Below are 16,597 nucleotides of genomic sequence, written 5' to 3' on the forward strand. Positions count from 1 at the left end.
TACTTCAGAAATGGAAATAGTCTAGTACTACGGTAACTGGTCCAGTGGATCAAATTTGGCACCGGTAGAGCACAGTGATATAAAATAGAAATAATATTTTATATGGGCTCTTGTAAAGTACAAGTTCTTCAGAACCGAGCTCTCCGTATTCTCAGAAATCTCACCAAGAACAGATACATCCAATGTTCTTAAAAACTTTCATATACAGTACTGATATATTAAATGTCGAAAAAAAGGACTCGTTACCAACTAGTTTGCCTCGCATTTAATGTCATAAAACAACATAGCTCCGACCTACTTGAACGACAACTGCTGTTTTTTTGCAGTTCCTCGTCCTAAGACTGAAACTTACAAGCGTAGCTTTGACTAGCCCCAACCTTACTTAATCTCCCGTCCTTTATTCGCCAATCTACTGTAGAACATTTTAAGAAACATTTTAAACAATATCTTATCCATGGAGATCCATGTCCTAAATTTAACTAGTTTTCTGACCTGTGTCTGTTTTTGAATTTTGCTTGTATTTTAAATTGTACATAATATTAGCATGTTGAACCTTTGTGTATATATTAAATTCTCATTTGTATTATATTTTAATATTTGAGTTTTGAATTTCATGAAATCTGGAAATTTTATCACAATTTTTATATTTAAAGTAGTTTTTTTAATTTGTTTATGATAATGTATTTTTGTACTGTTTGTATTGTATTGTCGAGGCCCCCAATGATAGGCTACCCCAATGAAACATGGTTAAATAAAAACAATTTGAAACGAAATTATACAGGACCAGCCCACCATGGTTGGGTGGAGCTAATAATTTAGAAAAAATGGAGTTCCAGCAGGTTCCCGGAAATTGGACTTCGAAATATGGAAAGAATATAAGTCTCCAGGACCAGCCCCTGCCTATCCTAAAATAAATTGACTCTTTAAATATCTTTTTCAAAATAAAAGAAAAACATTTTATTTTTGAAAAAAAGAAAAAAGAAATCCGTAGAGATTCGAACCCCAGCTAGTAGAGCTGAGAGAATCCAAACGATAGTTACTATAGAGCACTACCCGTTATGCCACAATGTACACGAGTAATGAAAGGTGACAATAGTATAGTATTATACGCGCTTTATATTACGTCATTCTAATCGTTACGTCATAAATTTGCATATTCATGACGTAATTTTAAAGAAACGAATCTAGTTTTAACCTTGCTAGAAATCAGAGGGCCGGATAGCTCAGTCGGTAGAGCGTCGTGGAACACGATTATCGTGGGTTCAAACCCCATGCCGGTCGGTGGAAAAGAGTTAAAGCTATGCGAGCTTCTGTGTTTGGGGTTCACAGACTTAAACGTCCCCCTTTCCACCACACATCATGAGGCAATAACATCAAAGCATCTGATGTGTGGTACCCCCAAGGCTGTGAGAGAGCCTTATCGTGCTAGAGGCAAGGGAGCACACCATCATTTTTTTTGGCTTCCCGCCTCTTTCTGATCTCGTAAATTGTATGTTTGGCGCCCTCAATTTTAAGAACATCTAAGTTATGTCAGAAAATTAGGAACAAATAAATATAGAAATGTGTAAAGATGCCAATGCCTAACCTGGCTAGTGTATTCTCTCTATTTATTTAAATACATATGCATTATTTTAATAAATAATTTCACAATTTGTGTGTGAATTTTTTACTTTGAACAAACGAAAATGTTTTCAAACCATGTACTACATTTTACTGTGTTTGAGCATGAATAAATGATATGAATTAAGTGAATAATTGATAATGAGAAATCAAAACAACGGATACAATTAATTAAATGATGAACAAGAGCAGCCTGAACAAGCCTGGCCATCCAACCAACCCATTGATACCCCTATACAAATATTGAACAGTTGGTATGTCATGCGTTATTATGCAAATGAGTGGGTGCAGGTGTAGTGAGTCATTGCGGTCAACACGCCACACTGTTGAATTTTGATGTTGTTAATCTTTACATTAGAAGATTATTCAAATCATGTAAAAAAAAAAACAATTTCTCCGGGAGGGAACCGAGCAGATCCCCTCATTTTTAGTTTGAAAGTAATCTCGAAAAGAAGTCCATCTGGAAAAGAAGCCACCCAAGAGTACTAAAAAAATGAAGGAGCACATTTGGCTTCAATTGGCCTTTGTTTAGTGCTGAGGCAGAGAGAGCACACCATAACATCTTTTATTTTTCTGTGTTCTTCGCCACCCGATTTTTGATGTTGTAAATGTTATGGTTAGCACAAAAATCAAAATTTAACAGTGTGACGTATTGAGCGCGAATGACTAACAATACCATCTTTCCCACTATACCTGCACAAACTCATTTGCATAACAACGCCGACATACCAAACTACGATGAGACATAAATTATTTTCTAAACACGTAATGATTCCTTTTGCAATAGGAAAATGATTCATTAAATTGTTAGTCATTCGTGGTGGTCAACACGCCACACTGTTGAATTATGACGTTGTTGATCTTTTACATTTATTATCCTAAATTAACTTGACTCTCTCTCTAAATATCTCTCTTTCAAAATAAAAGAAAAACATTTTATATTTATTTTAAAAAAAAATCTATACATATTCGAATCTATGTTAGTGTGAGTAATGCCTAATTTGTAAATTAATTTAAAAAGAATACGTACAATGAAGATTATGACATTTAGGCAATCTGAACAAAAAGTTGCTATTAAACCATACAGATATTATAGTTCACTACTAAGTAAGCTTATTCAATTAGATGTTTGATTTGAAACTAATAATTAATATATCTTGAGATCATATTACGTATCATTCAATTGTACTGTACTACAGCAGCAGAGCTGACTTGAAGAGGCCCTCTTAAAAATAATTATACAACAAGACATTCAGGCAAAGTTAAAATTCACATACAGATTCAAAAAGTAAATTGTTAAAAGTTAAAATTCATACTTGTCCAGAATAATTTAGAAATGCTTACATCGTTTAATGTAACGTACGCTCATAATATTTGAGATGTAAATATATAAAAATAAATGATTCTCCAGATGTGTATCTTGAAAAGAACACAACATTACATTTTGAAAAGCACAATGCAATCAATTTTAGGCCTACATTTACTTTACTATCCAGTGGCTATTTATTTTTATTTATTTATTCTTTCTTTTGACTGGATTGCATTTTCAGTAACGCAGTACTGCTTTCCAAAATGGTTCAGTTATAAGTTTAAAAGTAAATAAAAATTATAACATATACAAATACATAGTAGGCCTAATTTTAAAAATATATACAGAACAGTTTAAAAAAAAAATAAAAAAATTGCAGGATCACTTAGATGACACTAGAGTTGCTATATTTTTGAGTTTATAAATATGTTTCCCAGTTACTTTTGTTCTAGTTTCAGTTGGTAAAAGATTCCATTCTTTTGTTGCTCTGTATTTGAAGGTTCTTTTACTTTGAGCATTTTTCAATTTGGTGTTATTAATGTTTTACAACTTTGGCTACGGGTACATTTGGGGTGGAGGGAGTCATTAAACTTAAACATTGAGGATAAATATGATGGTGAATGGCCATTAATGCATTTGAAGTTGTAAATAGTAGATGTTCCCTCCATCTTTCATTTAGTGTAACCCAATTAAGTGTTTTAAAAATATCATTTAATATTTGAAGTGTATTTAAATTTTGATTTGTACAATTAGTCCATACAGCACTACAATAGTCAATGGCATTACAAGATAATTGCCAACATAATAGTTGTATGAGATGGCAAGTAGTATTTCACACGCCGTATTACCCCTATTCGTTTAGAAACTTTTGATGATACACTATTTATTTGAGCCTTCCATGTCAATTTAGTATACTTAATATACTTAAATGAGTCCACTCTTTCAATGTTAGTTCTATTATCATGAAGTGAAATATTTTGGAAGTTATTTAATAAGTGACTAGTACCAAATACCATAAGTTTAGTTTTTTTAACATTCAAAGTTATATATTGTACTATATGCTTACAGCTCTGTCTACACTATCAAACTTTATGTGACAAAAAAGTGTGATGTACCCATATATAGTGATATGCTTAAATATTGTAGTGATATGACATTATCATGTCCATATAGGCACATTACATAAAGTTTAATAGTGTAGACAGCGCTTTAGGTGTTTTTAGGACTCAAGTCGAGCGTCCTAATGTGTAGGCCTATCAACGTTAAACACCTTCCTCTTTAATTAAACTGTTAACATAATGATTCTCTGAATTATTACCTGATACACCACAAGATACCAAAGTTAAGCCGGTTGTTGAAGTACGCTGGAGATTAAAACGAAAAACTGAAAAGATCTGAACTTGTCAATCGAACGACTTTAAATCCTAAACACAATCACGGACGCTATTATTAGACCCAATCAAACGATTAGAAAGTGTTACTTAGGATGGCTTAACTATTGTTTATGAATAAGTTTAACGTAGTTATTGTCTGAGTTGCAGTGAATCTGCTTAGGGGGCGTTGGTTCTCGGTAAGTGAAAGTCAACTTAGGCTCTATTTTTAGCCAAACAGTAAGAAATTATCACCTATCATCCGTAAATATCTTATACACGAACAAGAAGGTAAACGTCAGTATTGTTTAAATTTACCAAAATACAATCATTCGTTTTATTTTTAGAATCAACCTCAATAAAACAATAAGATTTCCTTTGAATTGTATTATAGTGAAATGGGTCAGGAACGCGGTTTCAATCGTATATAAGACAGTTTTTGGGTCTGATATTTAACATTAGTTTTTCTGAGACATAAACATGACGATGACGGTAGCTCAAGTTGTAGGAGTAAGTGTGGTCCTTTTGCTGCATCTTGGTGTACGAGTATGGGCAGTCCAGGAGCCAATTCCATTTGACAATTTTGAAGTGACGGCAAGACCTGGCTACATTCATTTAAATTTACTAGCTAAACTTAAAAGACAATTATAGAAATAATCAGTTTTAACGATTTTAAATGTATCAACATTACGGAAACGTAATTTGGTCTAAAGTTTATTTTAAACTATTTAAAACAACTATTCTTCAACATCTACTTCATTTTTAAAACCATTATCGCAATTGGTATATTATTTTGATGCTGTGCGAATAAATAAACTTGACTTGAGCATTTGAACAGAGTAAAGCTATATTCACACGGAAAACTGCGCCGTTCAATTCTGTATGATTTGTCATTGTTTAACAGCACGGCGCCGTCTTCCTTTTCGTAAAATACAAAAAGTGTGAATGCAACTTTAAGAACCTTCACAATCCGAGATCATAGTAAACGTAGTTTCAAGCCCATTTTACACACCATTTGTTTATTAGAATGTCTAGTTTGGCTTGGCTGTCAGTTATTGCAGTTATTGTACTTTTATAACTTCATTTCAGGCGTATCTTCAAAAGTATGGATACCTTGACAGAAATGCTGGTGATATTCGTAGCAATGAAAACGTGACCAGTGCCTTAGAAGCACTACAACGATTTGCTAACATAGATGTTACAGGTATGTCACTGTCTCCTTCTTCGTAGACTTAGGGTTTTAGAGATTTAATTTGCGACGAACTCAAATTAGGACCTACATATTGATGTGTCGTCGATCATCATAATAAGACTGTGCTAAGGAATCGTGTGAGAAAGCACGTCCCCGCATGCGCACAATAATTTAACGTGATCTAACTTGTTTCCTAGACGTGGTCGTCGAAAATCGAAGGCTCCCTATCAAATCATTATTACTAAACATAGTTTTTTTTGGCCTGTTGGATTACATTAGTAAAACAGCAAACACATGATTACGACTGTTTTTTTATGCTATAGGTGAAGTAAACAGTGAAACGCTTGCACTAGTTAACACACCAAGGTGTGGAGTAGCCGATTTCTTGCCATTCTCAACAACTTCAAACGGTTGGCAGAAGAGACACCTCAAGTACCGTATCGCCTCTTATACACAAGACTTAAGTGAGGCCCAGATTGAACAAGCAATTTCAGATGCATTAGGGGTAGGTTTAGTCGCCACATTACCTGCACAATTGAGTGATTGATAGGCAACGGTCTGCCCATCATACCAGTAGCGTAGACGACAATGGCAAATTGGACACTCTGCATTTCTTGTTTAAGCACCAGAGTCGATTAAGTTGTTATAATGTTTGTAGGTTACACATGACCGGAGCAAATAAAGAGTGCATAAAAAGTTAATGAATGATCACAGAAAAGAAGGATTTCTGGTTACATTAATAACAACACGAATATTTATATTCCCATGCTTAGGTTTGGGCTGAGGTAAGCTCTCTAACATTCCAGCGTGTTGGACGCACAGAAGATGCCGATTTGAAGATTCTGTTTGGGTCACGAGATCATGGAGATAATATTGACTTCGATGGTAGTGGCGGAGTTCTTGCGCATGCGTTTTTGCCTAGAAGAGGAGATGCGCATTTTGACGACGACGAGAACTGGACTGTTTTCTCTAACTTCGGTAAGTTCTCTTGTTATTATAAAGTAAGTTATAACCAGTTAAGTAAATAAGTTATAACCAGTTAAGTAAGTTACACCAGTAAAAGAGAGTGGAAAAGCATAAACAAAAAATAACCGTTTTTGATTGTTATCTTTCAATAAAAGTAAAAATGCAGTATATTACGAATGCCAACAGCCAAATAATTACCAAGTACCAATACATTATTAACTAATACAAAGTATGTTTTATTATTTAGGAATCAATTTGTTCATTGTTGCTGCTCACGAGTTTGGTCACTCTCTTGGACTATTCCATTCAGATGACATTAATGCGTTGATGTATCCATTTTACAGTGGTTATGATCCAAATTTTGAATTAGGAACTGATGATATTGCAGGAATTCGTCATCTTTATGGAGGTAGGAATATGCTAGAATATAATTTATTTCTAAATGAAACGGTACAGTAATTAAATAAAATGTTGACTCCTGGATACTCTCGTTCTCGTTTTAAGTTGGCATTACGCACGTGTAAACAGAATGATCAACAACTGAGAGCTGATAAATTAGCTCAGTCTTACAGTAATAGGGACTACCAAGGTTTTTGGGAAGGTGTTAAGCATATGAATGATACTAGAGCTAATACCTCTGAAGTTATTGATAATGTTAGTGGTGAATACAACATATGTAATCATTGGGCCAAACATTATGAGATTTTGTTTAACTGTGTGGATAACACGACTCATAAAGCATTTGTAGAGGAGACTCTAGAATACTGTCCGCCTGAGATTGGTATTAATGTCACTCCTGATCTTGTATCTAATTGCATTGATAAACTTTCTGTAGGAAAATCACCCGGACTTGATGGTTTGGGTGGTGAACATCTTAAATATGGTAGTAAACGACTTAATATCCTATTGAGTTTATGCTTTAATGCTATGCTGTGTCATGGTCATGTAACTAAAGATCTTGTTAAAGTTATTCTAGTGCCGATTGTTAAGAGTAAATCAGGTGATATTACCAATAAGAATAATTATAGACCTATTGCTTTAGCGTCTGTATTATCTAAGGTGTTTGAATCTATTTTGATCAGTCATTGTGGTAACTCATTGGAATCCAATGACTACCAATTTGCATTTAAAGCGAAACACTCGACTGATACGTGTATCTTTGTTTTAAAACATGTAATTGACTACTACAATAGAAATGGTAGTCCAGTTTTTGCCTGCTTTCTGGATGCCAGTAAGGCTTTTGATCGAGTCAATCACTGGACTCTTTATAATAAGCTCATTAACAATGGTATTAATCTTTGTATTGTTAAATTGCTCAAATGTTGGTATGAGAAACAGAGTTTTGTGATACGTTGGGGAAACTCTGTTTCAAATCCATTTACAGTATCCAATGGAGTTAGACAGGGTGGGGTTATGTCCCCTCTCCTTTATAACATATATATTAGTACTCTAAATTGTAGACTAAGTGGTTTGTGTCAGGGTTGCCAATGTAGAAACATTATCTTGAATCATCTTAGTTATGCGGATGATCTTGTTCTACTTGCTCCTTCTGTTGCTGGTCTCCAGCTATTGATACATGTTTGTGAAGAGTTTTCGCAAGAGAATGATGTTTTATTTAATGATAAGAAATCTTTTTGTATGCGTTTCTGTCCTCGTACTTGCAAACTTGAAGGTAATTCTATTACTAAACTTTTTGGTAAAAAACTTGCTTATGTTGAGAAAGGTACCTATCTTGGTCATATTCTTATGTGTGATTGCAGTGATGAGGCCGACATTCAAAGTCAGTACAGGTCTTTGTGTATTAGAAGCAACTCACTCAATCGTAAATTTATGAAATGCTCTACCAATGTTAAATGTTGTCTCTTTAGATCTTACTGTATTAATATGTATTGTGCAGCCCTTTGGTGTAACTATCGTATGAAGAATATTAGATCTCTTAATGTATGCTACAATAATGCTCTGCGCCGTATACTTAATGTCTCTAGAAGTAGTAGTGCCAGTGCAATGTTTATTGAACATGGTGTTCCTTCCTTTAACGAGTACATGCGAAAATCTACCTATAGTTTCATGCAACGTATGTTGAATAGTGGTAACATCCTTGTTGCTTGTGTTTGCAAACATATGCTCCATAACTCCAAAATGTATTGTAGATGGAGAAGCATTCTATATACTTAAGTTTAGTTTTATGGTTTATAAGTTTATTTATATGGATGATATTTCCGAAATAAAATGAAATTGAATTGAATTGATACGTGATAGACTCCTGGATACGTGATAAAGAAACATGGAATTTAACATTGACTCGTAAAGTCTAGAATTCTTACATAAATTTAAACTGCCCTTTTAATTCAAAGGTAGGACAGCTGAATCAACAATCCCACCAAGACCTGCTACCCGTCCACCAAGACCTGCTACCCGTCCACCAAGACCTGCTACACGACCCCCAAGACAAACAAGTCCACCAACCACGACGCAACCAGAAACACGTCCACCAACAACGACGCGCCCAGAAACACGTCCACCAACAACGACACGCGCAGAGACACGTCCACCGCCAACAACAACAACAATGACATCAGGCGTCCTCCCAGGTTGTCCAGATCAATTCGACGCTGTATTTAGTACAGCAACACAAGCAATGTATGGATTTAGAGGTAGGTAGTTCTGCACAGCAGTAGTAGTCCATTAGTGTCGATAATTAGACAAAATTTGCAAACCATTGATTAGTTATTCGTATTTATTTTATGGTTTCGATCAATCTAAGCAATGTAAATATTTATTATGATTTTATTTTTAGGTGAACACGTTTATGAACTTAACACAAACCCTGGAACACCAAGACGCATCCGGGATATTTTTCCCTTATTACCAAACAACATAGATGCGGCACTTCTTATTGGTTCCCGAATTTACTTTATAAAGGTAACGCCATTTTCTACCAAAGAAAATAATGTAATAGATATTTAAACATCACCCACTGTGACTGCTTTGCATTTTGCTCGTGTATTTTACTTGCAGATATAAGTAGGCTATAGCCTACGGTATTTGCTGGAATATAGGCTTCCACAAAGTATTATTATCCTTTTGCCTTCTATTTTAGTAAAGGAATCCTTCTTTTTTTGCTTTTAGGGTTGCACATTTTATCGGTACCAAAACCGGCAGTTTGAGTTTCAATCACCCTTGACAAGATTTTGGCGGGAACTTGAAAGTTCTCCTGGTGTGTGTAATGTTGATGCAGCTATGACAACAAATGACGGGTATTACTATTTCTTTAAAGGTAAGCACAATAGATATTCTATTTATTCAGTTTACAAAAACAATTTTAGCCGATAATTAGCCTAGTCTACACCAATATACTTTTGTTTTCAAACACAAAACAACTGAAAGTTTGCAAACAGGAGTTTGATAAAGCTAGGAAATGTTATCACTTTTTGATTGCAAACTTTGGAAAACTGCAGAAAAGCTTCCACACGTCTACACTAGCAAACTTTTTGCAAACAATGTTAAAGTTTGGCCGGTTTAGACAAGGCAAGCCAATTTTCCACTAGACGAATTTGTATGAACGAATCGAAAGCGTCAGCTTACGCATGCGTATTCATGTTTCCATCTTCCAAATCCTTCTCTACGCATGCGTATAAGTTAACGCTTTCGATTCGCGCGAACAAATTCGCCTAGTGGAAAATTGGCTTTAAGTGGAGATATTTAAATCATCATCGTTCAAAATGTCAGATTTCGTCTTTAAACATTTTATTTTTTCTCAACAGGAAATCAAGTATATAAATACAGAGGTATTACTCTAAATACCGTATCAACAATTAGTGAAATGTTTCCGAGTTTTTCCGAAGATTTACAATCGGATATTTCAGCAATCAACGTACTCAGTGTTCAAGGACAACCGTCATCAACCGGTTTTGTTTTTAAAAATGATAAATTTTATATAATAGACGCAAAAACTCATGAAATTCTAATTCAAAAGCCATTTTATTTTAATGACACGCTATTGCGTAACACATGTCAAAACTGAAATGTAATCTAAGCCTTTAATTATTATGGATACAGTCCACCGAATAATTAAGATATTCGTTTTAAAGTTTTCCAAATTATTTTTAAAATAATTTTCAGTAAGACTTTCATTTTACCAGCATCTGTTTCATTGTATAATAATATGTAAAGGATCGTTTCAATCTATAGGTTTCAGAGGTTGTAAATATCCATAGAACCGAATTTGAATGAATATATTATATTAGGTAATTTTTTTTTATTAGGTAAGTCTGAAGTACGATTTGTAGGTCTAGCTTGTAAGAAATGTTTATTAAATGTCTGCGTAACATTGTCTTAAATTAAAATTACATATGTATATTATGTTCGATCATTAAAGAAAAAGCATTTTATAAATGTGTGATTATTATTATTGTATGGGTGTGTAGTGTCGAACTTGTGAATATAGTACTTCAGAAGCAGTACCAACTCGGGTATTCCAGATTTGGTAGCGACGAGCATATTTACAATACATTCAATAGGGATAGATAATATAGGCCTACGCTCGCTGTCTACGTCATTACCCTAACAGTTATTAAGGTTGGTTAGGCCTAATTGACTTGTTATCTGTTGGGTCTCTTTCAAACAGACGTTCCTGGTTTCTTGAGACCCCATTTCATCATTTCTCTGTACACTGTACATATTTTGCTAATATGATAATTATAATGAATAAACACATTCGTATTCGTAAGATAACTGCTGTAACTGATGCCTGAACTTGGTTACCACTAGTACGCAACACAATGCAAAGATACAACTCAAATAAGTTGACCAATCACAAGCGATGGAATATTCAAACTGTTGCTTGTCATTTGATCAAACTCACTTGACCTTGCATTAAGGATTAATTGAACTTACGTATCTTGTTTACCCGTGACCATGGAGTATTACGTATCTTGTTTACCCGTGACCATGGAGTATTACTCCATGGTCACGGGTAAACAAGATACGTAAGTTCAATAATTGAACTTACGTATCTTGTTTACCCGTGACCATGGAGTACTCCATGGTCACGGGTAAACAAGATACGTAAGTTCAATTAATCCTTAATGCAAGGTCAAGATTAAGAGTTACTTTACTTTTAAGCACGGAATAGTGACAGTTATTGGATTAATTATTTATGTTGACTCCACCAAATAACAGTTTTAAGCCTGTTGACATTGAAGTTTAAGGAGGATCAAAATGAACACCGGTACCAAATGAATATCTAAAATCAATAAGAAATGATCACCAAACATTAATAATGTAAACTTAAAGATTTTTGTTGAAACTTGAAGGCCCGTATATAGGTTAGGTACGCGTAATCAAACACATATAAATAAGGGAAATGATAACCGACAATTTCAGAAATACAAACATGATGCTAGCACGAGATTTTATGGTTCTCCTCCACTTCCATCTTGGTGTACAAGTATGGACTTCACAATCTTTTCCGATTGACAATAAAGTTATGGTAAGCTGGTACTTTTTAAACTTTAACATTTATTGAATATTACTCTTCAACCTAATTGTTAATTTGTACTTTTGCACGTTTAATTGTTCCTAAGCCTATAGTTTGGTTAATTTTTTCGATAACTATAGCTTTGTCTCAAACGTTAGGTCTTATCCACATTCTGTCTGTGACCATCAATACTTTAATTGTTGTCTCCATCGTTATTTCAGGAGTATCTCGATAAGTACGGATATTTTAATCGAAATGATGGAGATATCCGTAGCAATCTAAATATATCTAGCGCCATAGAAGCATTACAACGATTTGCTAACATACCGGTCACAGGTTAGTCTAAAACTTTTTTTTTGTCGCATGTGACGTCAGAATCATCTCTTGGTAACCACCCAATGGTTTATTCGTATTCTTATTAGGCCTATGCAATTATTTTATCATTACACATTGTATATTAATTGAATTGTTATTATACAGATATTGCCTGCTTAGAGGTGAAATATAAGATTTGACATCCCCGAGGGAATGATATTATTTTCGAGGGAATCCCCGAGAACATAATATCATCCCGAGGGGATGTTAAATCTTATATTTTACCGATATAAAAGGCGATATCTGTTATATTACATAGCCAAGAACCAGTCTGCTGGGTCGGGTGAAGCTAGGCATTTTGTATTGTAGGCCTATGTAAACAAGCTGCCTAAGACACCTTACTTTGCGAAGAATAATATACAAATAATTACTAATTAATGATTCCTTGGCAATAAAATATTCACTAGCCTAGGTCGTTTAAATAATAACAGAAGAATTTCCATCAATAAGCCTACATTAATAATAATAATATTATCATAGGCCGAATAAATAATAATTCGTCTTCTTCCTTCGAGCCGAATCACCGGATGTTCAGTGCGTCGCGCGCGTACCGGTTACTACTGTGAGTATTAACCAATCACAAATGGTCTTTCATCACATCTAGGGAGGACTAATAACAAATGAGGGCTCTATGTATGCATAGTTTAAATAGTTTAGTTGATTAATTTCTTCAAGCAAGTTCCGTGGCGCAGCGCATGAAGCGTTGTCTTTTGATGGAGTGACAATTCCATCGCGAGTTCAAGATCCAGTAGATGACTTTCGTTTAACGCGAGTGTTGCCACACGAACATTACACAGTCAATATCATCGAGAATTTATATGATTAAAGACAGGGACACGATAATTACGCGAAAATTACTCAGTCAATATCATCGTTCTCGAGGATATATACGATTTACGATCCTCGCAGCGGTAGTCATGTGATGCAGTTTCAAACAATTACGTTCACGTATTTACATAGGCTATGTAATATATATCTATGTCTAAGTGAAACTGCCTAAAATGTTAAACATTGTACACATAGTCTATAGATTTAATACTGTACGTTTTTGTGTCATGAAATCTTTTATAGGTAAAGTAAGCAGTGAAACTCTTGCTGTAATAAATGCGCCAAGATGCGGAGAAGCCGATTTCTTACCATTCTCAACAACGTCAAACGGTTGGCAGAAGAGACACCTCACTTACCATATCGACTCTTATACTGAAGACTTGAGTCGGGCCCAGATTGAACAAGCAATTGAAAGTGCATTCGAGGTAGGCTTGATTACTAGATCTTTATAGTCTTCGAGTAGGCCTATCTATAAACCTGGGCGTAATCTAGTAAATTAACAAGATATGCCTGTGCATCAAACAGAGGGCAGATGCCGAGTGTAAATTGGTAGTTGGCTAGTTGGTAGCATAAGCAAAAACAAAAGTGAGAATGTGAACTAACCAATGCCTACTACAAAAGAAATTTTTTTTTATACGAAACACTATTTTATAATTGTTCATAATGTTTAGGTTTGGGCAGACGTAAGTTCGCTAACATTCCAGCAAGGATCTAAAGAAGATGCCGATTTAAGGATTCTGTTTGGGTCACGAGATCACGGAGACAATATTGACTTCGATGGCAGTGGTGGGGTTCTTGCTCATGCGTTTTTGCCACCAGACGGAGACGCACATTTTGACGATGACGAAAACTGGACTGTTTTCTCTAATTTTGGTGAGTTTTTTTTATCCTTAGTTTAATCTTTTTGTGACTTAGGCCTATTTTCAATCTTGAAATGTTTTAATTAAATTAAAAGAGAGTAATATATTCTGAAACAAATGTTTTCGGTACATTCCAATAAGTAAGATAGAGCTTCCAATGCATATATAATATTAAGTAAGACAAGCTTTGAAAGCATTAAACCGTTTTTTTTTAATCGGAAGATATTTGTGTATGTTTCACTTTCGCCAATTTTCTTGTCCAATTTTCCACATTGTCAGGCTATGAGCGGTTACTTTTTCAGAGGTAAGACAATTAGAACAATAATCATGCTACCCGGAATGTACATGATAAAACTAAATATCATTTTTTTGTTGTTAAGGAATTAACTTGTTCATTGTTGCTGCTCACGAGTTTGGCCATTCTCTTGGACTATTCCATTCAGATGACATTAATGCGTTGATGTATCCATATTACAATGGTTATGATCCAAATTTCCAGTTAGGAACTGATGATATTGCAGGAATTCGTCACCTTTATGGAGGTAGGCTATGATGTCCCAACAAATATCACATAGAATATATTCTATACATAATTAAATCAATACAACATATTAACTTCTTGATACAAAGATAAAATCGTAATGTACCACCTCACCGTTTGGAAAAACAAAAATAAAAAGCACCCGTTTAACTTTTTTCTTTGTTATCTAAAGATAAGGTAGCAACAACAACTCATCCAGCAACGACTCAGAAAGAAAGACGTCCACAAACAACGACACGCCCGGAAACACGTCCCCCAACAACTACACGCCCGGAGACACGTCCTGCAACAACTACACGCCCGGGAACACGTCCTGCAACAACAACGTTACCATCATCACCTGTTCTTCCTGGATGTTCAGGTCGCTTCGATGCCGTAGTTAGTACACCACATACAACATACGGATTTAAAGGTATACCAGTTACCGTATAGTTACATTGGTGCTGTAATTACTTACGTAGTAGGCCTATATTATATAAGAAAAAAAGAAAAAACTCCATTCAGTTTAAACGTAAACGCCTAACCCGTAGCCAGGACATGGGGTAGCTTTTACAGTGGTGAGGTTTTCTGATTTCCTTACCTGCTGAAAATAGCCTTTTTCAAACTAAAGATTTCCCCCGTTGATGTATTGTATTATCCCTGTATTTTTTTTTTTGGACCATATAAGGCTCTCTGTTGTTTGTTTAGGCCGGCCCAACTAAAAATGGTTATCCTCTCGGGCATCTGTTAGACATACTAGAATGCAGGAGTAGGCCTACTTTCTATTCCCCTCAATTATCGATGCTGGTATTACGTACGTATACACGATAGGCCTTACGTATTTATATTCTCATCACAATTCACAAAGACTGTAAATAACTATTTATTTATATTTTAGGTGAATATGTTTATGAACTAAATACAAACTCTGAAACACCAAGACTCATTCGAGACCTTTACCCGACATTACCAGATAATATAGATACGGCATTTCCTATTGATTCCCGAACATACTTTATTAAGGTAAAAAGATACTTTTTTCCGCATCTGAACTGAACAGGTAAAAACTGACTATTAGACTAGACTCTTTCTTCTTTTTAAATATATTTGCTGTGATAATGTCGTTTTTCAACGTTTCAAAAGGAAACCTGTGACTTTCTGTCTTTTATTTGTAATCACCAACAGCGATAATTACCGCCACTAACAGTATTGATACATTTTCAGAATTTAGCATAGGCATATAACTAGTGATATGAGAGTGTTTCTTTAAATTGTTACTTTCTCAATTTTAGGACTGCACATTTTATCGGTACAATAATTTACGGTATGAGTTTCAAGATGACTTGGCACGGTTTTGGCCGGCGCTTCAAAGCTTTTCTTCGTGTAATATTAATGCAGCTTTTGTTGCCAATGGGCTTTACTATTTCTTCAAAGGTAAGAAGAATAAAACTAACTATCATTTATAGGCCTATATTCTTTTTTTATAATTCGTTCAAACAAATCATGGACCTGCGGAACATTATTTATATACCTGACAATGCAGCATTCACTCCAATTGAGAATAGAGTATTTGGCGTATACGTCTTGACTTTGAGGTCACTTGGAATTTGAATCAGTCGGCTATATGGGCGGCCATTAGGGCCATAATAGTAACAATTAAAAAAAAAGAACAATGTCAAAAAACAAAAACAAAACTACAAAGGAAAATAAATATTGACATTCTTTGTTTAAAATGTTTACTATTAATGGCTGCCCATAGTCGGCATCATTGTAGTTTAAAAATAAAACTCACTCATCACACATTTTGTGTTTTTCTAAACAGGAAACCAGGTATACAAGTACTCGGGTGATTCCCTACTTTCAGTATCATCGATTACCACTACGTTTCCAAGTTTTCCCGAAGATTTGCAATCTGGCATTGATGCAATCAGCATCATTAATACAAATAATGGAAATCCTTCAACAACCGGTTACGTTTTCAAAAATGACAAATTTTATATAATGGATGCGACAAGCACTGAAATCTTGATTTCAACACCGTTTTACCTGAATGACACATTATTACGTAACATATGTCA

The 16,597-nt window shown here is 34.8% G+C and overlaps 1 protein-coding gene across 1 annotated transcript; it reads left to right on the forward strand.

Annotated features, from left to right (window-relative positions):
* Nucleotides 1-4,779: 4,779 nt before the first annotated feature.
* On the forward strand, nt 4,780-6,916 carry LOC144850984 (hatching enzyme-like). Its single transcript, XM_078708506.1, has 5 exons — nt 4,780-4,893; nt 5,389-5,503; nt 5,815-5,996; nt 6,265-6,469; nt 6,705-6,916. The coding sequence occupies exons 1-5, from the start codon at nt 4,780-4,782 to the stop codon at nt 6,914-6,916; spliced, it is 828 nt and encodes a 275-aa protein (XP_078564632.1).
* Nucleotides 6,917-16,597: the final 9,681 nt, after the last annotated feature.

Source organism: Antedon bifida, chromosome 8, assembly GCF_963402885.1.
Source record: "Antedon bifida chromosome 8, ecAntBifi1.1, whole genome shotgun sequence".
NCBI classification, from domain to species: domain Eukaryota; kingdom Metazoa; phylum Echinodermata; class Crinoidea; order Comatulida; family Antedonidae; genus Antedon; species Antedon bifida.

Coding starts and splice junctions, on each gene's coding strand:
- LOC144850984 (XM_078708506.1), top strand. CDS start 4,780: ATGACGATGACGGTAGCTCAAGTTGTAGGAGTAAGTGTGGTCCTTTTG. Junction 4,894..5,388: donor TTGACAATTTTGAAGTGACG/GCAAGACCTGGC, acceptor ACTTCATTTCAG/GCGTATCTTCAAAAGTATGG. Junction 5,504..5,814: donor TGCTAACATAGATGTTACAG/GTATGTCACTGT, acceptor TTTATGCTATAG/GTGAAGTAAACAGTGAAACG.